This window comes from Pelmatolapia mariae, linkage group LG6, assembly GCF_036321145.2.
Source record: "Pelmatolapia mariae isolate MD_Pm_ZW linkage group LG6, Pm_UMD_F_2, whole genome shotgun sequence".
Classification (NCBI taxonomy): Eukaryota; Metazoa; Chordata; class Actinopteri; order Cichliformes; family Cichlidae; genus Pelmatolapia; species Pelmatolapia mariae.
This window is the reverse complement of record NC_086232.1, coordinates 41,331,364-41,358,220: the sequence shown is the minus strand read 5'-3', so window position 1 is coordinate 41,358,220 and position 26,857 is coordinate 41,331,364. Positions and strand designations below refer to the sequence as shown.

Sequence of the window (26,857 nt, the reverse complement as noted above, 5' to 3'; positions counted from 1 at the left end):
TTTTTACTATTTGGGACCAAAAATTTGCTAAACAAGACTTGAAACTAGCAATCCAGGTCATCCTGACTCATCAACAGAGGCCAGAGATCACTGCTGGCCTTCAGAAAGAGTGCAGGTTTTCCATCTTTTATGTACAGTTTGTGCATATGGCTGTATGTACATCATCTTCTTCTGAAGTGCCTTAACAGCTCTGCACTGAAGAAGCAGCACCGCCCTGTCACTGATGGGTGTGAAGAGGGTAAAAGAACAGACCTGATGTTGTATTGTTCGTTGGAGGTTCAGTCTTGTGTAACTAGCACGTTGCTGTTCTTACTGCGCCATAATTACACAGGCCTTCTGCTACACAGTTTCAGCCTGGCTTTTGCCTTCAGGATCAAACTACAGCAGCCCCTCCCAAAGATAGTGCTTAGATGTTGATAGCTCTTTTATTGATGTTGTGAGTGTTTTAGCCATATTTATGGAGGAGAGTGCTTTTTTGGCATGGACTCCTGAGCGTCTCTCTTTCCTCCTCTACATGCATTTATATTTTCTCTTTTCCATTTATATCCCTCTAACATCCATCTTCCTCCATTTCCTTTATTTCTTTTCCTCCTATACCTCACTGTCTCATCTCGTTTGTGCGGTATGGGATTCCGCTCTGAAAGCGATCACAGTGGTCTCTTCCACATCGCTGTCTATATGCAGTTCACTTTGTGTTGTCCTCCTGTTTGTTGAATACTGAGCCACGCACACATATGTAAATCACAAAGCCTCTGACCTCACTCAGCCTGCTGGCTGATGTGTAAGCCATAGCTCTAGTTGGGGGAGTAGTTGTGGAGTAATTACAGGCGACCTCTAATCCCCTCACTGTATCCCAGCAGTCTCCTCTCCGTTGCACGCCACCTCCTTTGTTATTTTCTTCTATTCATCCTGCTCTCCCAACCTCCACACACAATGAGCCACAAATGGAAAAAAATACACATCTGCACAACTCCTTGACTTAACCACCTTAGACAGCAGCATTAACCATGGCCTGTAAAACTCCCATGATGTTATCCATTCTACGTTGAAGCAAAGTGTCCAGGCAAAATGGTAAAACATACAGTTCCACAGCTGCTTAAAGCTAGATACAAAAGTGAGGCAATCCCCTTAGACTCCTGTGTTACAGCAGAAATAAACATGTTCAAAGTATACTTTGGCCTGCAGACTGGAGCAGCTAGGATTCAAACCTTCCAAGCACTAGATCAGCGGTCCCCAGCGTTTTTTTGCACCGCGGACCGGTTTATGGCTGACAATATTTAAACAGACCAGCCTTTAAGGTGTCACGGATAAATACAACAAAATAAAACCAGTATTGGTACCAAAAAAAAGAAGATTTATTTATAATACACTGGAAAACCGAGTTAACGATAAAAACGCTTAAAAAATAATGATAAAAACCCTGAGAACCTTAAATTTCACACCCGAGCCTCAACTCTTGCAGCCAGGTACCAAATGACTCAGAGCCCGGTACCAGTCTGTGGCCCGGGGATTGGGGACCACTGCACTAGATGACTTCCTCTACGTCCTGAACCACAACCATCCCAATTAGCACGTGCATTGCACCGATTACTAATCTTGCTAGTATTGGCTGATAACTAAGGACTCCACCCTCCTGTCTAAACGAGGTCACTTCTGCCTCCAAAAAAACCCAACAACAAAATTCCTTCAGAATCGGAGACGTATATTGTTCAAACATTATGCTCTGCTTCTATCAGAGAGACACATTGCAAAACGTCCAGGTAGGTAGCTAAATAAAAATTTCTAGTGGGCTCGTTTTTGGCTCAAGGACCGTATGTTTGACACCCCTGTTATACAGAAGCTAAGCTGTGGAGCAGGCTCAGAAACTGTTAAAGGGCAGGCTAGCTACTGTGTTTAATCTAAATGTTTTTACATTCAGTACGTCACTAAAATTGTTCCAGTTAGTAAAAAGAGATCCATTGATGGCGGTTTTACTATGATTTAATTTCTCATTCAAAGCTTTTTTGTTTTAGATGCTTCATATTTGTCTCCTAAAACCAGACGTTATTTATGGCCTATTATAATAATAATTTTTATGACAATAAGCGTTACTTTTTCTTAAACACACAAAGTTGCTCCTCACTAGGGAAATATGGGGAAGATCAAGTTCACAGGTGTGGTCAGCTGTTCGCGATGTAGCATGTTTGCAAACGTTGGCTCTGTTGTTTGGCGTGCTGTTTAAGTCAGCGTGCGGAGGTCGTTTATGTGCTGATCCCGTAGCCTGCTGTGTGTGTGGCCGCTCAGGATACACTCCCTTGGCTTCCTTTGACCACAAACTCAGACAGAGATGAAGGGAGAGCAATGTAGAGAGTCTGGTCAACCCAAGCAGAATGCATTCTCATTAAACTTTAATGCTGCTGAGGTCTGGGAGCACTAACGGGGGCTACTCACTCAGGTCGCTCACTCTCAGCACACTCAGCCAGACACCGCGAGCCTCCACCTCCTCCCTTCCTCTGTGAGTCTGATAAGGCTGCACCTCCTTCTCTGCCACATTTTGTTCCCTGTGTCTCTGATGCTGTAGCTAATGATTAACCAGATATCAAGTGTGTGCAGCTGTATCAACACACAGACACGCGGCTGTTTCCCAAAGTGCACAAAAATAGTCAAGTGAGGCAGAAACCTTTTTAGATTTACTCCTAAGCTAAGCAGTGTTTATTTAATCATTACTATTTATTAGCGCGATAATGTTGTTAATATACCGATACCGTGTAAATGTCTACGCTCTTCTCAAAAAGATTACCAGCAGGTTTTGAAACCTCACTGCTCTTATGGAGCCACATGAGCCTTTGTGACTGATGAGAAAAGCTTGGACTGATCAGGTGGGGAAAGAAAATCTAATCTAATCTTTTACAAGCCAAACTGGGAAAACCATTCCACAGATGCTGTGTTTTTTGGCCTAGTTCATAACTTCAGATTTAAAGAAGTCACTTTAGTTTTGCATTTATAAACATAAACCAGTTTATTTACCATATACTGCATGTAAAAGATGGATTTAATGCTGTCACATCATTTACATACACTCTATTATTGAGAGCAGAACAGAGTAAAGTCAAATACTGTTGATGCTGAGAGTAATGGGCAGCCATTCATCACAATTATGGAAACATGACTCCAAATTTAGGCTGACTTTGTTCTGCATCTGTTTAGATGAAACATTTGTTTTCAGCTTTTGTGCTGAAACCATAGGCTGTACATAAAAGATGGACATAACTAAGGGATCTGAAAAGGAAAGAAGATTCATTCTTTTTAATAGTCAGGAGGACAAACAAAATTACTTCTGATTATATTCGATATCTCACTGGTTTCCTGATGACTTTATGGTCTTAATCACTAGGTTCAAGTTTTGCCTTAAGATTGAAAACTCACTACAGTAGGAGTGTGTAGTTTCCTCATCATGTGATTACAGATTTTAGTATGTAAAGAAGAAAAAATCAACAATTGATAACAGGATTTCACAAAGTAAAGGCTGATATCACAGTGGTAACATCCATCTTGTGTTTATGTAGTCTACATTATTTAAATTTATGACCACCTAGGTCACTGACTATACAATATTTGTAGAAAAAGCATCACTTTCACCTTATTGTTAATTATCTATTTGATTCCATATATCTGATTCAGGGACACAGTGGGGTGGAGCCTAAAGGTGCTTTTATGCCACCTGTCGCACGGCACGACAGTGGTTGAGTCCATCGATTTTAAGATCAGTGTCTGCATTATACTGTCTTTAGTTTTAATTGTTTAACAAAATGCATGGTGGCACGGTGATTAGTACTGTTGCCTCACAGCGTGGGTTCTCTCCGGGTGCTCCAGCTTCCTCTCACAGTCCAAAGACATGCAGTTAGTGGGGAAGTTAATTGGTGACTCTAAATTGCCCTTGTCTATGTGTTAGCCCTGTGACAGACTGGCGACCTGTCCAGGGTGTACCCTGCCTGTCACCCTAAGACGGATGGATATTGTTGGAAAAAAAGAAATGCAGATATCTGCATACACGGAGGGTTCAAACTGACAAGTCACTCCTTCACATAGTTTCATGGGGGAACCAGCAGTTCAAATAACTCAGTATCACAAAAATTATGATTATTCTTGACTAATATGGATTTTAAAGTATAACCAATACTAGTGCTAAAAAGGTGGAAAAGAGGCTGTAACAAATCTGGCTGAAGTTCAGATTCCAACATTTTTAACCCTTTACAACCAAGAGCCCGTTCTCACTCCCGAGGCGTAACATCCCGACGTTTTGTCATGTCCTGCGGCGTTCCTGAGGAACGCGAAAGGTGACCTTCCACGTTGTTATGGTACGCGGCGGTTTCCAGCCCTGTACTGCAGCCCTAAACTTAACCTTATCACTAAGCCTAACCATAACCTTATGCCTAACCTTAACCATAACCTTATGCCTAACCATAACCTTATTCCTAACCTTAACCATAACCGTATCCCTACGCCTAAACCTAACCTTATCCCTAAACCTAACCATAACCTTATGCCTAAACCTAACCATAACCGTATACCTAAGCCTAAACCTAACCTTATCGCTAAACCTAACCATAACGTTATTCCTAACCTTAACCAGCACTTTAATGAGGTGAAATAGTGTTTTCTAAAGCGATTTTAAGGGAAAAAGCGAATATGTGTAGATTGAGTCCAAACGGTTCTCATGTGTCCACAGTTTTCCGATGTCGTGACGTAGGAACGCCTTGGGTGCCCGAAAACGTAATATGTTGACGATTTGTCACCTAGCGTAAAATGTTACGATTTGGGAGTGAGAACGGGTTGCAACCAAACAACCTTCCCCAAACTTTAGTTGTTTTTTTTGTTTTTTTACCATAACCACATTATTTCTCCTGAAAGTAATAATCAGAGAATATCTGATAATGGCAAAAGAAAAAGAAAACAATGTGCACATGGCAGAAGTGAGCGTTAAACAAAAACTGTCACTGAATGTCATTGGGAGTTGTAAGAATCCATCACTGTGTTTGGTGAGCATTGTTTCTGGTGACAGAAAGCTTTCAATTGAATGAATGCTGCAGAAAAGCCCGAGAAATAATATGCAGAAAATGTGTGAACAGGCCCGTCCACATACATTCAACCCACAGGGAGTTAAGTCTCTGGCTTTCAAACCTAGATTCTGGCCCATACTTACTGCACTGGACACACATATGCATACACACAGGTGCAGTACGCTCTTTTTTTTCTCTTGCAAATTAAATGAAAATTCAGTAAAAAGATGATGGACGGAAGCTCAGATCCATGCACACAAACACACACCGGGCTTCTATTCCCTCCAGGTGTTCCAGACACACCCGACTGCCTCGAAGTTCTTTTAATTAAGAGCAAAGTGTGACGATCCAATCCAGGAAACTCAAACACACACAGAAGCACATGGACTCACACTTGCTCCAGCTGTCTGGAAAGCGAGCGAACGCTCGCTGCAAAGCAACAGGACAAACTGTACAGTAACGCAGGCGTGCTGTCTTTGCTAGAGTGTCCTTTCCTTCTGCAAGCCATCTGGGTTTGTGGTGCTGTTTGTGTTTCGCTTCTCGTTATAAGGACAGCGGTACACATGCTGTCAGAACGTGTGCATCATGTGGAGGTGGGTGGGTGCCGATTTTGAGCGTACAATCTTGCATGAGTGCGAATGTTTACCAGTGTAAAACAGGAAAAAACGGGCACACATGCTTCCCTGTGTGCATTCAAGTATCCGTGCTCACAGTTTGTCTGTGCGCCGGGACAAAGTGCAAACACTACACGCTGTAATTAGTGCAATTTAACTTCAGGACAAAAATGAATCAGGTTAACAAGAAACAAAAAAGGTTCAGAGCATCAACAGCAGCCAGTGAACTGAATACTTAAATATTTCAGGAGCCACTTCCAAGTGTGTGCTATTTTCAGACCTGATCCATAATTCAGCATTAGCATTTTTCTCCCAGAAACCTTGAAACTCTTCAGTCTGATCTGAAAATGTTCCTTTTAATTTCAGCTGAAAGACAACAAGTTTTTTTCTTTACTCTGGAGACATTATTTGGTAAGGAGACATAATTGTAGCCGCTGCTGTCACGGCCCCGGGGTTTGTGTGGTTTTTGAGTTCTGGATTCTTAGTTAACATATATTTGAGTTTTAGTTTCTGTCTGGCTCATATCATCATTTTGCTGTTTGAAGATTCGATTTTCTGTGTTTGGTGAACTTTTAGATTCTTCTGTTGATTTCTTTAATATTCTAGTAAACTCTGTTTTTTGTTTGTTGTTATTACGTTAAGTGTTCTCTGAGGATGAAATTCACTTTTGTGATGTTGTGTTTGGTTCACATCGTGATCATTTTAGCAGTAGATGTAGTGGTACAGTCTCCCCAGTGATTCCCTCTTTGTGCCTCTGTCTCATCCATGCGCTTGTATTCATTCTTTTGTTTATTTCCTATTTTACAATAAAAGCATGGTTTCTTTCACAGGTTGAAACAGGGTTACTTCTTCCTTTTGTAATTGGCCCCTTGCCCTGATTACCTGTCTCATGTCCCTCGTGCTGGTCAGTCCCCAGGCAAACTTCAGCGTAAACGCAGTTTTCTTCTCTTCATTTTATTTTAATTGTCCTTTTCATTTTTTCAGCTTTTAAACACAGAAACAGCATCACATTGCGTTACGCCAGTCTACCGGATAAGTGGGTGGACAGCTAAGTCACAGAAAGTAAACGGCATTAGATCATAATATTTACCAGGAGCTTGTTTTTTCATATTTTAAAAGTTCTATAGTTGTAGTAACTCTGTGAGGTTTTTACGTGTAAATACTTGTTACCTGTAACAGATTGTTTACATACAGGAACTTATGCAGAAAGGGGAGTGGTCTATTTTGAAAGAACTACGACAGAGTCAGGCAGTACTTCTCTGGTCTCGACCTCTCACCCTGTAACATCACAATCTATCTCTCACTGTTTATGTAAATATTAAATAAGAGGAAAACAATCAGTTCAATAAAGTAGAAACCAGACTTCACACATTAGAACAGATGCTAGAACCAAGGACCCAGCCTGTTTTTGACCTTGTCTCCCAGCTGTAGCTGACCTCTTGGACAGCAGCAGCCACATCAGACGGCACACAGGGCGGAGGGCTCCGCTGCCCTCTCCGTGCACCCTGCAGCCTTACAGCACTGGGGAGCTCTGGTAAAGGGAGATTAGCTGTGTGCGTGTGTGTGTGTGTGTGTGTGTGTGTGCCTGTGTGTGTGTGTTTGAGCGAGTGGGAAACTTCCCATTCTTTCAGTCTCGCCCTTTCCTTCTCTTCCACCACTCTAATCCTTAAAACCTCTAAATCCTCCCTCCTCTCCCTCCTTCTGTCCCCCAAGTCCTTATTTCTTCTGCTGTCCATCTGGTTTCAAGGAACAATCTGCACCTTGTACGGATCAGAAAAAAGTTTAAACTCCTGAAAACAAAACCAACGCAGATGTGCATGCTCATTGATTCAATGGGTACAACTGCTGATGGTGCTTTTACTTCTTTCCCTTAAGATCAACATAAGCGGAGGCCTCCATTAACATCACCTACCACCCCTGGCACCCCATTTTTGAGCAGAAAAAAGATTTCCTATTGTGCTTAGAATTATTTTTTCCTGAGGTTATGGTCGCTGCTGCATACTGCATTTTGATCCTTCCCCTTTTGCACGACGGCTCCCCTGCACCAACCTTCCTCTGGATTAGGAAGTCAATGGAGATTTAGCCAAGTCGATGGAGGGAGTTTCTGAAGTCTACAATGCATTAGAGGAGGACAAAGCGTTTGGTGTAGCTGTGAATTAGTGAAGGAAAACCCAGGTGCTGACTTCTCACTGTCTGTGAGCTCAGAAGCAGGTGATCTGCCTCTGCGATGTTTCTTTCATGCTGGAGGTTAAACTCATGACAGATAAAGTCCCATATCAGTATAACCTTATCGCTGCCAACTGCTCGGCTCTCAGGCAGTGCTGGCCAGGTGGAATGGTCTTGATGTACTAAGGTACTGAATGTCCTTTTGGCTGTAGGCTCTCACTGGTGTTGGAAAACATCTCTGGAGATGAATGCATTAGGAATAAACCCTACACGTTTAATAGACAGTGTAGAAGCACATAAATAAACATTCATCAAGCTCTTAAATCATTAAATTACAAAAAAGCAAAAAACTTTTCATTTTAGTGCCCTGTTGGGTAGCTATGTCTCCTTTATACTCACAGATTTCTGCTTCATTCACAGACAGCAACATGTTTTCATCTCCAGACATTACGTGCTCTCACTCAATCAGGTACTAGTCACATCCAAGTAGGAAAATGAAGCCAACACGGAAGTGCCAAAGCTGCACTTCCTCTCATGGCCACTTGAATCTGAGAGACAATTATTTTTTCAGTAATTCATCTGTTTGGATACTGGAGTGTGAGGCTTTGCCACTTTCTTTGGCAGGCATCCAGACACAGGCATCTGTTAGGCGTCACCTCTGCTAACTAGTGTGAAATTGCAGTATTTTATTTCTCTGTTACTTTCTATGCAATAGCACCTGTGCAGCTTGCTACGTTTGCTACCAAGTTACCAAGTTTGCTAGTGTTAGCTGAAAACTTAAAACTCCACCCTCTAATCCAAATATGGTCACTTCTAGCAACATTAGCATTTTCTGTAGCCAAAACGCTAATATTGAAGCTGCAAAATATCCTGAAACCAATGGGTGATGTCACTACACCGTTCCTCACCATTACACACAAAACGTCCTTGGACGGCAGTCTTGACACACTGGCTATAACTGCAGTGAACACTGAGAGACAGCAGTCACATTATATAGAGCGACAGTAGCTGCATGAGGAGGCTGGAGTCAGAAGGCTGCAGTTTGCCTCCTGCTGGGAGTGTTTTACTTTCATTTTCATTCTGATTAGTTTGAGGCTACAAGCATAGAGCTAAAGGCTCTTGGTTAGATGTAGAAAAAGACTCTGATTTTAAAAAACGTCCCTAATCAAGTATGACAAGTTAAGAAAGACAAACCCATCTCACTACTGCCATAAACCTGGAGCATCAGGCCACTGGACACCATTAGTGGTTTGATGAAACAGACGTGTCTGAGATCATGGAATTCATCATAGGCTGAACTGTCCTAAGGTTTGGTAGCACAAGCTATTTGCAGTATTTTTTTAATGTATACATGAGGATGACAAAAAATGGCATCATGTTTGAAGGGATATGGGTAACCTATAAAGAACTTTACCTTCCAGTAGTGCCATTATACGTTCAAAATGAGGAGATTCAAGTTCCCCAGTAATCCAAATGATAATTTTTAACCTTAGATTTTCGTCCTAACGCACTGACTGCTATTGATATCATTAAATTGGTTCCTTCAGATTGCAGATGAGCACAGTTGGGGAACATTTGCTGCATGCACATCTTGCTTGTTAACTCATAATTCAAAACATATTGTGACAAGAAAACTTTTTTTCCTCTAAAACAAAAGTCCAATTACAGTAACTATCTGCACTGAAGTATGGACTTAATCCTGTATTCTCATTCCGCTGTGACTATCCTAAATCTCTTGACCCCATTTGTGTGAGCGTGCATGAAGATTGTCATTGCCTACTGTTCAGCTGGAAAGCTCAAACTTACATACTTGTGTGTCCCTTGTTTTTATTGTTGTTCTGCTTGTGGAATAAGTGGAATAATGTAAGTAAAACATGTGCTTGTCTCTTCATTTTTCCTGATTTCCTCTGTTCCATATAATTCAGCTTCTGTTTCTATGTGTACAGCTCTTCCATTCAGGCATGATCAAACTACACTGCCATCAGTTTGCGCACCCCAGCGGGTATGCAAAAGATTGATTTACAGTTTAATTAAAGAGCTGAACAATTAAAGTTTATTTAAACAGGGACTTCAAAATAACTGGCCAAAGATCCCCAAGTGGTGAAATGTGCTTCTAGAAGGACTTTGACAAAGAACCGCTGGGTTTAATGATGAAATGAAACCCAGTTTGTACAAACAGAGGTGTCTACAATTTGTAGGTAAGTTTCTGCTCAATAAAATATTAGCTCAGTCCTGTGTCTGTCTTCTATACTGTGCATAATAATCTTACACCATATAGTGGTAAATATCAAAGAGTGCCTCAGTAGCTAATGCCTGCACATTTCTCTAAAATCACATTACTCCTTTGGCCATGGTGTTCTGGTCCGGTTAATGATTAGCCAGATGATGAAGCCATTATTGACTGAACCTGCTGCCTGTGCCTCATGGAACATTAAATACATCACTTCCTCTCAAGGGGCCCAACGCTGGCCCTCACTCTGTTTCCCTTCAGTGAGGAAATGAAAACAGCCATTAGAATCAGAGAAGGACAGAGAAGCTAAAAGATGCTGCAACAGCAGCCAGGAGCAGAATAAGGGTCCTCGCATGTTTCAGGAGCAAGTTACCACATACAGGCCTGACTCACAGTGTCTTAAAGATTGCTTGTGTTCAACCTCCCGCCCCCCGATGCATCAAACTGCAATGCAACCCAGCTTTTGTAAAAATCAGTTGGAGTACACCCAACCCTCTATAACGTCTCCCTATCATCTCATAGTGGGTTTGTTCAGTTTGAAGTGGTCCCCTCCTGTCATTTTCCCATAAAGCTTCTGTACAGCCAATCATCCCCCAGACCAGCACTCTCTGTTCTTATTCTTCTCTCAGTATTCTCTGACATCCTGCTCCATCGACAGGCAGAGGGTTTACAAACGTCCAGTATCATTATTATGTTATTACAATTCTCTGTCTTTCCTAATCTGTATGTTATCTGGTTGTGGCCTGCTAAGAATGCCAACCACACCCCATCTTCTCCCCTCCGCCGAGGGGAGCACAGTCTTACACGCCGTCTCACCACCGGCCCTCTGCTGGGCTTATAAAAGCGGCTTGGTTCGCTCCAGGCCTGTGAGCTAGTTAGTGAGCTATAATGTCATTGTTGCTGCTGATATTGTAAAGGCTATCACACACACACACACACACACACACACACACACACACACACACACACACACTGTCCGCAGAAACCTACAGCGATAAAGCTCACACTCCAGCCTGCACGCGTGCGTAAAAAGGGAAATCTGAGCGGCGCTGGATGTGTAAACCGAGGGATGGGGTGCAGTCCCCATTGATGAAAACGAGTGGGTGAGGGCTGGATAATGCTATGATTCATCCCCTCCTCCCCTACCTCTCTCCCCCTCTCCTCTCCCCCATCAGCACTGTCACACCCCACCCTCACCACAGCCCCTTTCTACACCTGTTTGACCCGGGCCGTCTCCACTCACTGTGACCGTAAATTGTTTTAAATGTATCGATTGTTTTTAGCAGCATCCGGTCTTCTAATGCAACCACGATTCTTTTCGGAAACACCTCCCGGGCCCTGGGTGCTGTTATATCGGTGGCTGCATGTTTGGGAACACAGCAACACCTCCACAAGTGCAAAATGACGGAATCGCAGAGGCTGGTGGTTACTGGATGTGATGGTTATAATGGAGAGCTCGGCTACAAGAGCAGCTTTCTGTGCCTTAGAACTTCCACAGAGGAGGAAGAAAATGTTGCCCTTACTTTAGCATGGCTTGTTCTTTCTCCTCTTCCTCCTTTTGCCGAGCCATCACTGCCATGATTATCTTCCTCTCCTCCTCGGTGAGGTGGCTAAGGTCCGGCAGATCCGGCATGGACGGCGGCACGGTGGGTGGGCGAGGGCCGCCCTGGGGCCCCACCGAGGCGGACATCTTTTCGACCAGCACCACCCCACCACCTCCTCCTCCTCCTTCTCCTCGGCGTGTCGTTTCGGCTGACAGGTTCCCCGGAGTGTTCCCGAGCCACACCTCACGACATGGTCGGCGGGCGTAGTGAACGCGGTAGCGGCAGCCGCAGCTCCGGCGAATAGTGCGAGCCGCTCATGGTTGGAGGCACCCTCGGCTGTGCTTTTGTTTGTCCTCTTTATGGGTGTTTCTGCCCCCACCACGCTCTCGTCGTCGTTCCCCCCCACCCCCCGCCTGCCCTCCTCTCCCCTCCACCGCCCGGATTCACACGGAGCCCATCTCCGTTTTTTCACGCCGGGAATTGAGTCGAGCTGAGGAGGGGGCCGTGGTTCTTCTTCGCTCGGCTGATCTGTGGAGCCTCCGCCGTCGTCGGACTGGAGCTGGATGTCGGGTTGGTATAGGCGGAGTCCGTGCTCTCTCTCTCTCTCTCTCTCTCTCTCTCTCTCTCTCTCAGTCAATGGGAATGCAGCCCACCGTCATCTCCCGTTTTTGCAGAGGCGCGCTTACTCATGTGAGAATGGGGTCCTTAACCATCCCAGGCACGCGCATCTCAAACCCACACAAAGTTCAGGGAGCACAAAGCGTGTCGGTGTCTGACACTACCGGCTGCTTCCGGTCCCCTTTCAATGCTTTTGTATTTCGTCAACTCGAATAAATCACCGCCGGTTTAATGCACGATCACTTTCAGCACCACGGACAGCTGCTCAGTTCCCTGTGAGCAGTTTCCACACCTGAGCGACTCCACGTCGTGTTTATGCTGTATTTTTCAAATGCTCCAAACCACGAGAGCAGGTAACGAGCTTATTCTTCCGTATTCGGACCTGGGATTGCATCAAGCACAAGCGAGCACAAGCAGCTGCTGCACAAAACTTGATCGAACCATTCTTTGACGTCATTTGAAACGTGTGTCCTGATACAGACCTCCGTACTTCACGCGCTTTACTTTATGGCAATGGAAGCTGGGCAGGGGTCTCTCACATTTCCATTTAACCCACCTTTCCCCCGTTTGGCGTTTAGCCAAGCGAGGAGCTCTAACATTATGTAGCTTATGGTTTTGTGTTATTCTTGAAAGAAAGGTGCTTTCTCTGGGTCATTTTAGCCTTAGAGGCATCCATTTATTTCCCTTTTGTTTATTTTCCCCATCTTTGTTCGTTATATATAAGTAAACGTTGACTAACTGCCAGGCTGATTGTTGTTCAGTCGGTTTTAATATTGTAGTTTCTTTCGATGCGTCCTCCCTTGTTAAAGGTGTGTGCTTAAAATAATAAAAAAAAAATTAAACTCATCTAGTTATTTACTGAATGTACAGACAAACAAAACAAACAAAATTTCACAGACATTTTGCACAACTTCATGTTCAAAATATCTGAGTGTTGTGTTAAAGAGATAATAACCAAAGTCAAACTAGGGTCAGATGAGGAATCAAACAAGAATCACATGTTTGATTTGGCAGTTTGTTTGTTTGTTTGTTTTGGTGCAGATGCCATACCAGCACAACCCCAAAGTCAGCTGTGTTATCTCCCAGAACTAAAAAAGAGATCTTCTGCTTGTTATGCAAATGTGTTAACCACCATACTACGGCTAGATTATACCTTCATATAACACCGCTTCATACCACAAGATGGTGCAGTGAGTCAGAATAACCTTTATTTAACCAGTCAAATCAATAAAAGCAATGGGCTAACTGGAAAAAGGCAAATTAATGTACAGCAGGACATATCCAAAAACAATTCAATAATCCCACTGTCAAAACACTGCCCCCTAGTGGGGAAAGTTGTAGTTAAATTCTGCAAATTACAAATTAGGGGCTTGTCTGGGATTGGCTGTCTCACATTCACAAGGGTGAATTGCATCAGGCTACACAGAGCATGTTGGAAGTCACACACAGGAACAGCACAGAGGACATGGCCAGTTTTCAAAATAAAACACTCTGTCCAGACCAAAAGATTAATTTTCATTTAGTTTTTAAATATTTTTTCATATTTTTTTGCTTTTCAGGATAGAAATTCTAATTTAATTCATTTCAGTTTTATATTAGTATTATAGTATCAGTTTTTATTAGTTATTTTGTTTTTATTATGATTATATGTGGAGTCTTTGACAAAAAGGTGTATTTGATGTAATGGAACAAATACAGGACAGGTAATACAGTAGAAACACTTGACTCAAGAATCTTGAATTTCTCTCAAGTTTATTATATTTAATATTTTGACCAGACGACTAAAGATTAAAACAGAACATGTTTTCCATGTTTTCCTTAAACTTTTTGTTTAATTTGACTTAGATTCATTTTTAGAAATATTATTTACAATAAATAAAACATTTGCATTTTAATTTTCATAGTTGTACTAGTTTTAAATAACTTTTAAAAAGTGTTATCTTACTTTCCTAAATGACTTTTTTAATTGCAGCACCACCTCTGTCCTGTGATATGTGTTTTACCAGATTTAACTAATAATTAATAAATACAAGATTATCAGAGTTTTGTGCCTCATTAAAAACTCTAACTTTACTATTTCCATAAAGTATACTCATCATACATCATTTTTGTAAAAGTGTCAGCCACTTCTGTGTTTAATTAGCCAGCTTGGTTTGCTCTGAGAATAATATTATTTTAAACGGTTCTTTACAGAGAGCGAAACACGACTGGACACCACATGACATTTATTGTAGTTTGGAGGGAAGTTTGGTACAAAATAAGGCAGAAAATAATGAATATTTGGGTTTATCAGTAATCTGTACAATATTTTTGAATGAATACGCAGATTTTTAGAAAGTCTTTCATAAACTTTTTTAGGTTTCGTGTCTCATTGTGTTTTACACAATAAGAAAAACCTGTTGATTCCAGGTATTAAGTGTAAACTTCAGAGATCTGTTTGTATGATATCAGAGAGTGAGATACTCGCTGCTCCTTCAAACAGCTCCTGTCCATTATTAGTCTCACTGTCTGTCCTGCTCTTTCGCTTCCTGGCTCATTTTGCATTCAGGTCCGGACTCCCAGGTTACACCGATCCCGAGCTGGCACCGGTTTCTCCCGGATGACGTAATGATGCTGGGTGACAGGCTGGGTCCGTCCAGCAGATGGCATTAAACTCTCGGCTTCTGTTTATGCTGCCGCCCGGTCTCCGTCACGTGACGTCACCGGAGCGGTGACTGTACCGCGGTGACGTCAGCTTTCCGTGGTGCAGGATTTTGTCATCATTTAGGTCGTGACTAGGGACCCCAGCCCTGAGTGGCACAGTCGTGCTACAGTCTGCTGCAGAGTGTGAAAGTCTGCAGGAGGAAGCAGAGCTTTAAGCGACCTTTACTGTTTTTATTTAACGAGCTCTGACAGCCGCAGTCACACAGGAGTAAATATAATAACATGCACACATAATCCTGAGTTTGTTTTTATCATATTACAGTCTCATGTTACAGGAGATGAAACTACACCGCAAATTTTTCACTCAGGAAGCTTCTACCAGGAAGTGGAAAAACCGGGCCCTCTGGGCGCCGTGTAGTGATGCCCTCTCACCAAAACATCCGCTAGATTAACCTTACACTCTGTAATATATGTTGCTGTGCTAATGCAGATAAAGCTACTCAACAGAATAGAAGTAGTTAACACCATCTCAAAGTGATATACATTTAATACATATATCTTCCTATAGTACATATTCATAGTTTAAAAATACAAATAGAGAAGGAATTAATGATAAAAGTAAGGTGCTTTAACTATATTTTGATGCTAAAACTTTACTTTTGCTTAAATGGGATTAGTTGTGTAAGGAAATATTGTCGAGCTGCTTTTGCCACTTGTAAAACATTTCTTTTCATTTCAAATCACAGGGTGAACATATCATACCCAGTGTGCCAGTTTATCTGATCAAATATTCTGATTTCCTGTAAATCTCCTCTGAACCCCCCCCCCCCCCCCCCCCCTCATTGCAGTCTCACATGACACATATAAGAGATGTAGTGTCCTGTTCCCACTGAAAACTGTGTCATTCTACTTCTGTGTATCTTCAAATATATCTTTGTGTCAGCCAACATTAATTTTAGATGAGGGTTTGGTTTTTTTTATTGAATCTAAAAATAGACATGACCCGAGTATGAAGCCTGTCCCAGCTGTCACATGGTGAGGGCACAAATAAGCATCACCTCCACTTGTCAAAGACTTTGCAGAAAGTTAACAGGAACAGACGATCTTTGTGAGCATACTGATATCTAGTGGACACTAACATACACTGCATGAGCAGAGAGGAGTGAAACACTTCATAAGTCACTACATGATGTTTATGTCTGTGTAGGTTTTCATCAGTCATGGTAACTGTAAGAGCTTGAAAATAGAAGGCAACTGGACTTTTTTTTTTTAAGTCTGTGAAGCCGTTTCACTTCTCACACAAGTGGTTTCTCAAACTAACAGGTGAAGACCACAAAAAGACTTGCAGCAGTCAATCTTGAGACTATCACAATGTTTCTGGTCACTTAAAGTGAGAGTAAGGAACTCTTCCTCAGCTCAGCGCTGATTTCAGGTTTATGGACAACAAACCAAAGAAAAACATTAAAACTTAAAATATGTTTGCGTGTAATTACACGTAGTCTGTATTAAGTGATTATTAATAATCGTATGATAAATATGATAAAGCTAAAGTAACATCAATCTCGTACGAATGTTAAATGTTAAGAGCTGATCCTGAATACTCGCCATGTTTGCAGCACACAGTGTAACTCATTAGATGTATGCCATGGATAGGGGTAGGAGTGATTAGAGGCGTTAGTTATTAATTTATTGTAAATCTGTAGACATATGTTTATACTTAATACTTACAGACAGGAATTGCCCACAAAACATAATTTTCATTTTAATTATGGTCTATAATTAAGAATACGTTGATGCATTTGCCTCTAAATAATCAAAATGTGTGTGTGTGTGTGTGTGTGTGTGTGTGTGTGTGTGTGTGTGTTTGTGTGTGTGTGTGTGTGTGTGTGTGTGTGTGTGTGTGTGATAATTAATAACTACATTGCTTAGCCTGGCGTTGGTTACATGAAAGATATACCTGCTCTAAGAATACTATTTAAGCAAAGAAAATATTGTCACCTGCTAATTGTTTTTGTACAGTCCCTAAAAGTAGCACCAAAACTGCAGTGTGTCACATTAAGTTTAATTAATTATCATGTTGTTTTTGCATGAAGGAAGAGCTGAAAGCTTTGTGTGCGTTTCTTGTGTTTAGGGAAGAAAATGACACGAAAAGGAAGGCAGATGTTTGTTCGTTTGAGGAAAGGAAAACAAGGATACAAAAAGCTCAGAGACACAAATGTTTATGGGAAGCGAGGTCTGCTCTCATTCTGTGGAATATCACAGCACAGTGGTCTAAGCGGTCTGCATTTCAAGGATATTGGCTCCCTTATAAAAAGCAACATGCAACACCTTCAGCACTGTTAATGTAAGAATTGCTACATAAAATGCCATTTCCATTCATACAACATTGAAAATGTACCTTAACATCCAAATTGACTTTGCACAAACGCTTATTCACTAATCTGTTTGACAGTGCCACCTAATGTATGAGTGAGGCACTGCAGGAGTAGACTCCTAGGACCGTTGACGCTGGTTTTTAGAAACTTTTTTATTCCAGTTTTAATAGCTTTGTTATTTTCTGAAACATTAAATCAGAATAAATATTTTCTGAGAAAAAAAATAAAACCCAAATAGCAATGCAAAAAAAGATTTAGGAGAGAAATATTTACAAATTCTCTTCCTGAATAGCTTTAGTAGACATCTGAGGACAGGAAGGGCACCTATTGGTTGTTTTATTTGGTACAGATCTGCTGAGAGTCTGTCTACTTGCTGATGACCTCTGTGTCCACATCTTCTGTGCGGGACACCACTTTCCCATCAACAATCTCCTCAATCACCACCTTTTTCCTCTGGGTTCTGACTGGTTTACCTGCGGAGCGAATAGGAACATAATGTAAACCTGTAGTATGTGTCATTTTACCAGGCAACAACATTGAAATAAATAAAAGCAGCAGTGATGTAAACTTACGTTCTTCTTTGACCTCGACGACCTTAACGGTTTTCCTGCAAAAAAGCAAAAAAGTTAATTTTGGATTGCTACAAGTTTAAGGAAAAAGTACTAAATGATGAACTTTGGGTGCAGGATCTTTTAAAAGATAAAAGACTCCAAATGTGAGTCCGTGTCCACAAACTCCCACGTTAAAGTTTCCAGCTTTACAGCACAAATGAACATGTTTACAGCCTGGTATATAATAAAATAAGATAAAAATAAAAGTCTTTACAGCCAATTTCCTCTTTTATGACATCTATATGGAGAGGGAATTTTTATAGCTCAGCTGGTTTGATTTTGTTAAGGGTTAAAGTTTGCTTTATTTGGCCACAGAGTGCTGTATCCTCTTGCTTTCTGAGGATACTCAGGATACTGAACTGGACCTGCCTTTCCTGTTTGTGCTTTTTGAAACATTTTAATGTTTTAAGGCTGCTTAGCATTCCCATAATGTTGGTTTGCTTTAATAAAACAAACTATAACACAAAATTATGTTGTTGGGTCTTGTTTTTAATGCCCACAGCTTTAAGATTATGACACATTAGTTTTACTCATGTTTCCTTCTTCTGGCAGGAAGGGTTTTTACCACCATTTCGTCATCCAACCCTTTACCCTTTGAAAACTGACAAGGAGTAACTCTTGAACTGTGCGGTTTGTATTATATTTCAGGCCTGCTTATAGAACAAAATGAATGGGAGTGCATCAGAAGTTAGTGAGGGTGGTCTTCGCCTATGCAGCTAATATCGGAAAAACCCAGGAACTATTCTAATGGTTGCCAAACCACGTCTTTACTGATTACAACATTTTTATTCAATTTTTTTTTGGATTAGCTGCAACTCCTGCTCCTCTCTTCAGCTTTGGCTGACTTTAAATGCATTGTTGCCAGAGCACTAGCACATTAATACAGCCACTGGCACCAGTTTTAAACCTCTGCTTTACTGCAAAAGTAGTTAGATTTACAGTGATAGATGTTTATTTATAAGTAACTTACTGTATATCCTCTCCATCCAGCAATCTTCTGTACTCTGCAATCTCCATCTCCAGCCTGGTCTTGATATCGAGCAGCAGCTGGTACTCCATGGACTGCCTCTCTATGTCCACCCTCACCTCACTGAGCTCCTTCTCCAAGCCGTCCACCATAGCCTGGAGCCGGCTAAGCTGCAGGCTGTAGCGGGACTCTGTCTCTGACAGCTGACCCTCCAAGGCAGATTTCTTCATGGGAGAGTAAACACACGAGGAAAAATGAATGTGTGCCGAGTGCTAATTGCTTGTTTTGAAACTCGTATTTCCACTTGAGTCGCATGAGGCATAAAAAATGGTGACTGGCAGGTTGAGTAACTGCAGTTTGTGGTGTGTTCAGGAAAATGCTGCAAATGTGTTGCTGCTATGTAGAGCCTTCCTTACCAGGCTGATCTGGGACTGTAGCTCAATCTGCAGGGCCTGCAGAGTCCTCTTGAGATCGTTGATCTCAGTCTTTGAGGACTGGAGGGTCTCTGTGCTGGAAGCCACCTGCTTGTTCAGCTCATCAAACTAAAAGGTATCAAAATGGACACAATAATGGTCACAAAGATATTCAAGCCATCGGGTGATCACATTTCTTTTCATGCAGACATGAGATGATTCAGTTCAAAGTGCAGCCTCTTCTCCTCACCTTGACCTTATACCAGGCCTCCATCTCACGGCGGTTCTTTTCATTGATGCCCTCATACTGAGCTCTGATCTCATCCAAGACCTTGTTCAGGTCTTCCTGAGGCTTGGCGTCCACCTCCACATTCACAGAGCTGCTAGAAACTTGTCCACGCAGGGCTGCGAGCTCCTGAAACCATGACAATAGTAACAGGTAAGAGCATGAAACGCTAAGAGAGAAAGAAAAAAACAGTTTGGGTCCCAAGGTGTTAAAACCAAACTGTTGCAGAAAGTACAGAAATGTGAAATTTATAAACATTGCATTCATGTAGCCACACACTGATCAGTTCATGACTCTGTGTGCTGCTGACTCACTGTGTTTTCACTGTATCCCATTGTTGTTCTAATTGGCCACACAGGACAGCAAAAAATGACTGTGGGTCATTTTTCTTTGAATGTGTTTTTGAATGTGACTTTTGTCATCGTAAGCAGACCTGGACTGTCATCTGAAAAGCCTTATCTGTTTTTATCAGCCTGAGGCTCTGAAGTCACATTAAAATGATCTAAACAAATTCGGGATTAGCGGCTGTTTGAGTAGGCAAATTATGTCAAATTGCTGGTGACTGACTCATCAAAAACTACTTTCATGCTTTTGTTCTGCACTCTGTTTCTGGATGTGCAGCCGTGAGACTTTCAAAGTGCATTACATGTCTGTTTTTTTTTTTTTGTTCTGGCACTCTGATGTCAGTGACAGCAGGCCGCTCACCTCCTCGTGGTTCTTCTTCAGGTAGACCAGCTCCTCCTTCAAACCCTCCACCTGCATCTCCAGATCAGACCGGCTCATGGTGAGGTCATCCAGAACCTTTCGCAGCCCGGCGATGTCCGACTCCACCGACATGCGCACTGCCAGCTCATTCTCAAACCTGTTGGGGATAAAATATTGCTTATACTGCTGTAGTTGCTCGATTGATGTTAAAACAAAAACCAAAAAAGATCATGTAGAGTTAGTTCAAAAACCAGCTGGGCCAGTTAAACCACTTTTTCCTTTTTGTTGTTGACTGTTACGGGTCAGTGATAATATCAAGAGAGAACAAGAATAGGTGAAGTCATGTCTGAATAAATACCAGTCAGCTAATTATTTTTTCACCACACAGAGATCGGCAAATGTTCCCACTCACTTGATTCTGAAGTCCTCTGCTGCCAGCCTGGCGTTATCGATCTGCAGCATCAGCCTGGCGTTGTCCTGCGTGGCCAAGCTGATCTAGGAAAAGTAAACAAAGCAGAAATAGCGTGAGTGGTTTCTAATCCGAATATAATACTACCACAAAGGCGTGTTAGTGACTCATTGTCCAGAATGTGGGCTGGCAAGGTTGGGTTATTACACAGAATAACTTTATTCACTCATTCCAGTGTAAATGCTTTAACAGGATCAAAGAACTATTTTGTTCATCAAGTGCGTCTGAACATCACTCTTGGCAGGGTTTCTACATCCTGTTGAGTAACAAAGTCCAGTTTGTCATTTCATGTAGTTTTTTAGATCTGATCCACATTCCACGGACAGACAACTGAATGATGCTGCTGGTGTGTCAGCATGCCATATGTTACTGATAATGTTGCAGAGTAGCCTTATTGGTGTTTAAAAGAAGCAGATGACTTCCTTTGGAAAAGAGGCGACATATGTTGAAGTGTTAATTTGTGTTTGATTTTTATGTTTTTCTTCAAACAAATAACGGCATTTCCATCATCACCTAATGCAGAAAGGGTTAAAAAAAATACTAAGAAACGAAAGGAACTTAGTTCAACAACATTCAGAGCTTATCAGCAACAGATGTTGGAGATAAAAAAAAAAACAACTTTAAGGGTTGGAAAGAAGAGTTCAGCTTCATTGGTTGAAGTTTTGAAATAGTTTTCTTTACTTAAACATTTACTGAAGGGGAGAGCTCACCTTTCTGCGCAGGTCTTCGATGATTTTCTCATACTTGCTGTAGTCCCTGACAGTGGGGGTCTGCTTCTCGTACCACTCGCGGATTTGACGCTCCAGCTGCGCGTTGGAAGTCTCCAGAGAGCGCACCTTTTCCAGGTAGGAAGCCAGCCGGTCGTTGAGGTTCTGCATAGTCACCTTCTCGTTGCCTGATACGGAGAAGCTGCCGCTGTCACCTGAGAGCGCCTGTGACAAGTCAAAGCCGGAGCCGAGGCCGTTGGAGGCGTAAGACACCCGGACGTTTCTACCACCTGCCCCGCCATAGACGCTCATTGTGCCCCGAGAGCTTCGCAGGCTGGGCGCGGAGGAGAGGGAAAGAGCGGATAATCCGGTGCGGATGGAGGTCATGATGAGTCGTTCTCTGTTCTCAGGTGCAGCGATCGCTAAGTCTCCACGAGTGGTACGCAAGAGGTGGTGCTGACGGAGCCCGGAGGAAGGTTTTATAGGGCAATGAGAGGAGGGAGCTGCCAAACAGGTATACTGCTCGTCACTGCAGGTGTGACCAGGCGTGGTGGGTCTTTTTGGTATTCGCTGTAACGGCCGTCATTGCATATTTTATTCAAGAGGCGTGTTGGCCATTGTTCGTGCCGTTCGTCATTTTCAATTAAGCCTCTTAATCTGAGGAGGAAATAAAAGATGAATTTCTCTTTTGGTAGAAGTATGTGGGAATGATCTTTATAGAATAATTCGCTCATAACAAAGACCAAAAATAATATCTTTACAGAGATGAACGTTTCACCCTAATGTGTCTCACAGTTGGCATTTTGACCTGTTGGCACAGGCTGAAGACAGGATGCCCAAAGTCAGGCGCAGGTCCACCTTCTATGGGTCGGGTGAAATGCAGACTCTTTCCCTTTAAAGGTGCTCTGTGGCTAACAGAGACCAGAAGTTAGCGTCTGCTCACATCTGTCTATGCCACATCTGCAGTTTTTTCTACGGGCCGCATTTTGAATTTACTCAGGGTGACTCATGGTGATTCTGCTTAGCGAGACACATCTGACAACATTTGCCAGTACTGTATGGTAGTTAAGCCATAAATGCAAACGCAGCTAAGATTAGGCTCGAATGTATCGCATGTACGGCTGTTAGTTAGTAACTGCTTCTTACAGTAGGTGTTACAGAGTGACAGACCTACAAACTTACTACAAGAATAAAAGGAGTCTCTCAAAATGATATATTATATATATATTAATCTAAAAAGTAACTGTATTCCATATGAGGTATAAGAAGTGGTAAAACCCAGGGATAAGAGGGTTACCTGACCAGACAGGCTTCATTCTCTGAACAGAGGCGGAACCAAGGGGTGGCCATAGACTCGCAACCAGGGTGAAACCAGAAAACTTGTGATACAGTTCTCTTGGGAATGCATATGAATGGGGGCCTGTGGTAGGAGTGGGCGGACTGATCCAAACATTGATAGTATTAATGCAACGTTGCTACTGGCATCATATAGATGGGGATGGGATACTTCAGTTTCAGTTTTTCACTCCTTAGGTTCAGTATGTTGCTCCCTTTCATCACAAAGTAGACGTGTCTGTGCAAACACAGCTCCTCTCATGCACATACAGTTAGATTCTCCCCCTCGTTCTGTCATGTGACACCTTGTGCAAAGACACATGCGGGCTGCAGAGAGGAGCATCCTGCAGGAATATTTTACAGCTGTCAGTGAACACACAGCAACCGCAATAAGTGTGTAAGAAGGGAATTCTCTGCTGTTGCAAAACTGCCAGTTTGTACAAACGGATGAAAAACTGAAAAAAGCAACAACAAGCTGCAAAATAGAAATAAAACGCTCAAAGAGACCCAGAACCCTGGCACAGACACCGAGGCTCCTGGTAGAGAAAACCCAGGTAGTTTATGGTGGTGAAAGTCATGTTTCAGTTATGACTCATGTGACCTCAACAGCATTAGTAATTTTCAAAGTGTTGTTGGTCACGATAGCTGTTACTTCAGCTGACTGGTTATCAATAGAGTACATTCAAAGATTGAAATAATGTAATCATCCTTTTGAAACATGTTAAATTATTTTATTGGAAGTGAAAAAATGTAAATGTCTGGATATAATAACCCTTTTGTGTTAACTGTTAAGATAAATGTATTTATATAGCACAACAATGATGCATTCACCTCATTAAGTTAGTTGTATCACTACTGGTACTTGGTATCAGTGATACTGGGCCAGTATTTACACCTCTAGCCTACAGAGCTGAAGCTCAAGTTTCTGCTACTTTTTATCACACTTTTAAAACAACTGGTTGGTGCAGTATAGATTTTTTAGTAGTGGTAAAGTATCTTCATGTTAGTCTCAGGGATGTCACCACACCACGAGCCATTTTGATGTCAGGAAACAAGCAGCAGTTACTGGATTGCATCATTTTCACTTCCTACAACCAGCTGTTTCTTATGTACACGTGGAAGTCTCCAGTGTGCTGTATGTCTAACATTTAATTATCTCTTGCAATAAAATGTGTCCTGTCATAAATCCTGGACCTGGTGCTTTAGCAATAATATAGATATATTACAAAATATATGTTAGCAATAATATAGATATATAGATATATTACAAAATATGGGTCTATTATGGGTATGTTACAATGTACACGGTATGAAGGTATGTTATGAATATGCTATAACTATAAGTATGTACAGGCTGTAGTGAGTGTACAGGCTATGAACAGGATATAAATCTGAAAGCTATACAGAAATATGAAATATGAACTATACAAGTTATAAACAGTTGTAAAGAGTTGTCAAACTATAATTATTGTATAGTACAGAATGACTGTCTATATAGTATTTACAGTAGTGCAGTTTATTCGGGCCGAGGCAGAGCAGCTCCCATACCAGACTTATACAGTTGGTCAGGATGCTCTTGGTAGAAGTTCACCAGGATGTCTGAGGACAGGTGGTTCTTCCTCAGAGTCCTCAGGAAGAAGAGGCACCTTCTTGACCAACTTGGAGCAGTTGGTTGTCCAGATGAGATCCTCGTGTTATTTTATTTAAATTCTGACATTTTTTATGCTGTACTTGCAAAGAAAGAGTGCTTTTTTCTGTCTGGAAGCAGATATAGATAAAGATTTTACAATTTAATTAATTAATTAATTAGTTAAAAGGTTTTGAGGGCACACTCCCCCTCCTGAACACACAGCTGAACTGCAGTTGTCTTCTGCACAGTGAGGTTACCATGAGGTGGAACGTCTCTCCTAGATCGGCTCTGGTGGCACTCTTTCTTTGGGGGCACCTTAAACACACTCACAGAACTGGAGTTAGGTCTGGTAGCTCCCCTTTTCTATCAAAAAACACTGACACATCCAACAAACGCAGCGTGACGTCAGTGTTACCAAGAAATTAATTAAATAGATATGATACATCTTTCGTAGATGTAGACAGTTCTGAAAAAGTCATTTTCTCTGGAGTGTTGTTCCCTTGGGCTGCTGCTGTTGCACAAGCTTTTGTAGGTGAGCACTTGGGTTGGGTTTGCTAAAAGTTGGATGAGCAGCTTTTAGGTTCATATGAGCGCTCATACAAACCAAAGGAGAAGAAACGTTTCCTACAATTTAGAAGATGAACCATATGCTGCAAAACTTCCCTCCTGAGTCCTCCATACTGGGTGAACGTTATTATAAGTGATCCATTTCAATGCCATGAAGGGAGTGCCTGCTTTGACTGACAGGTCGCTTCCATCCATAGTTGTTAGCAGTCTTCTAGGACTCACTTCAGCTAATTGGAGTCACTGAAGTGGAACAGTTGACTCTGTTTGTGGTGTTGGTGCATTTTGGAACGTTTAGTTCAGTTAACTGACAAATGGCTGATGTGCTGTGTCATAATGGACTTCAGGACGCAGAGACTCCCCTCTCATCACAAATGTAGAACAGGTTGAATCTGTCTCCACCTTCAGGTTTTTGGGCACCCACATCGCCGCTGATCTCACCTGGACCCACAACACCATCGCCCTGGTAAAGAAGGCCCAGCAGTGGCTGCACTTCCTCCGTGTGCAGAAGCTGCTGCTGGCCTTCTACCGCTCCTCAGTGGAGAGCATGCTCTCTTACTGTCTGGATGTTTGGTACGTAGAGGCCACGACTGAGAACAGGAATCTGCACATAGGATAATTAACACCACCCAAAACATAACTGGCTGCCCTCTGCCACCCCTGGAGGCCATCACCAGAACCTCCTGTCTCAGAAAAACCTGGGCCATCACAGGTGACCCCTTGCACCCTGTCCACAAGCACTTTGACCCGCCTTCTGACTGGCGCCTCAGGTCAATCGCGTCCCACACCTCCAGACTCAGAAACAGCTTCTTCCCCTGGGTCATTCAGACTGTTAACAAACACTACCCCCCGACACACCCCACCGGTGTCCACACACCCACCAATCTAAGCCATGAGCCATGGTCTGAGTAACCCTCATCACTCAGGTCACTCACATACTGACTCTATACTCAGACCAAGTCTTTTCTGTGCACTACTTCCAAGCACTTTGTTCTTTAATGTGTGTCTTTCTCATGTTTTGTATATATTTCTTCCGTTTCTTATTTATTTCTGCTGTCTTACTATTTACATTTTATTCCCTCACAGTCGCTGTGGATCAATAAAGGGCTATTCCATCTATCTATTGTATTCTATTGTAGAAGCTATCAAAGATGCATGATTTTTATTTCATTGAGTGATTTCTAGTATTTGTAGAAGTTAGTTATTTGTTCTTTAGTTCGGATTAGCAGACGTGTGTGTGTCTGCAGTGGTTGCCACTATTTCTTTAAAGCAAGAAAGTTGTGGTTTCGAATCCCCCATCCAGCCAGGGACCATGTTTTGCTGTGTCTGCGTGGATGCTCTCTAAGCACTCTGGCTTCCTCCCACATGCAGTTAGTGGAGTTAGGTTCACTGGTGGTTCTGAATTGCCCAGAAAAAGGCAAAGAAAAACAAACGCAGCAGCGACCAAAACACTAACATGGATGGTGTTGCAGACATCATCTAACAGACTGTAGACTGGGTTCAATGTGCATCTGTGGAGAATAAACAAAAAGTCATCTTAAGCTTAGTTAAATTAAATCATCCATGTTCAGCTTCAGGTTGGGACCGCTGTAAACTTACAGCTCGCTACTGGATCCATGTTTTCCTTGAGTGCTAATAAACCAACAGTCCACAAATCATACTTTTTCCAAGATCAGCTGTTAACACCAGAATAAAATGTGCAAAGTTAGAATAATGTTTTCTTCTTTATTAAACATGATGTGTGGCAGCCTGAAGGGGAAAAAAAACTTAACATTTGAAGAAACATTTCTATCCTGAAGGAAGCACAGATCTGTGGCCTCATCCACATGGATTTTAAACAACTGAGAGTAGTAGGAATCTTCCATTCTGTTTGATATGATTGCATTGCTTATCTGTTGCACAAAAAATGTTGAACAGTACGGGTAGGTGTTGATCTTGGCA

The 26,857-nt window shown here is 42.1% G+C and overlaps 2 protein-coding genes across 26 annotated transcripts in view; both read right to left on the bottom strand.

Moving 5' to 3' along the window:
- rims1b (regulating synaptic membrane exocytosis 1b) overlaps positions 1–11,937 on the bottom strand; it is an 88,273-nt gene extending 76,336 nt beyond the window's left edge. For all 25 annotated transcript variants that reach the window (XM_063476981.1, XM_063476995.1, XM_063476992.1 and 22 more), the window contains exon 1: positions 11,573–11,937. In XM_063476981.1, coding sequence (XP_063333051.1) covers positions 11,573–11,739 — 167 coding nt within the window. In that variant the 5' untranslated portion in view covers positions 11,740–11,937. The remainder of the gene's footprint in view (positions 1–11,572) is intronic.
- Positions 11,938–17,047: 5,110 nt separating this feature from the next.
- krt97 (keratin 97) lies at positions 17,048–21,818 on the bottom strand. Its single transcript, XM_063477018.1, has 8 exons — positions 21,391–21,818; positions 20,624–20,706; positions 20,212–20,368; positions 19,471–19,635; positions 19,224–19,349; positions 18,811–19,031; positions 17,802–17,836; positions 17,048–17,702 (listed from the first exon to the last, which is right to left on the bottom strand). The coding sequence occupies exons 1-8, from the start codon at positions 21,772–21,774 to the stop codon at positions 17,596–17,598; spliced, it is 1,278 nt and encodes a 425-aa protein (XP_063333088.1). The 5' UTR covers positions 21,775–21,818; the 3' UTR covers positions 17,048–17,595.
- Positions 21,819–26,857: the final 5,039 nt, after the last annotated feature.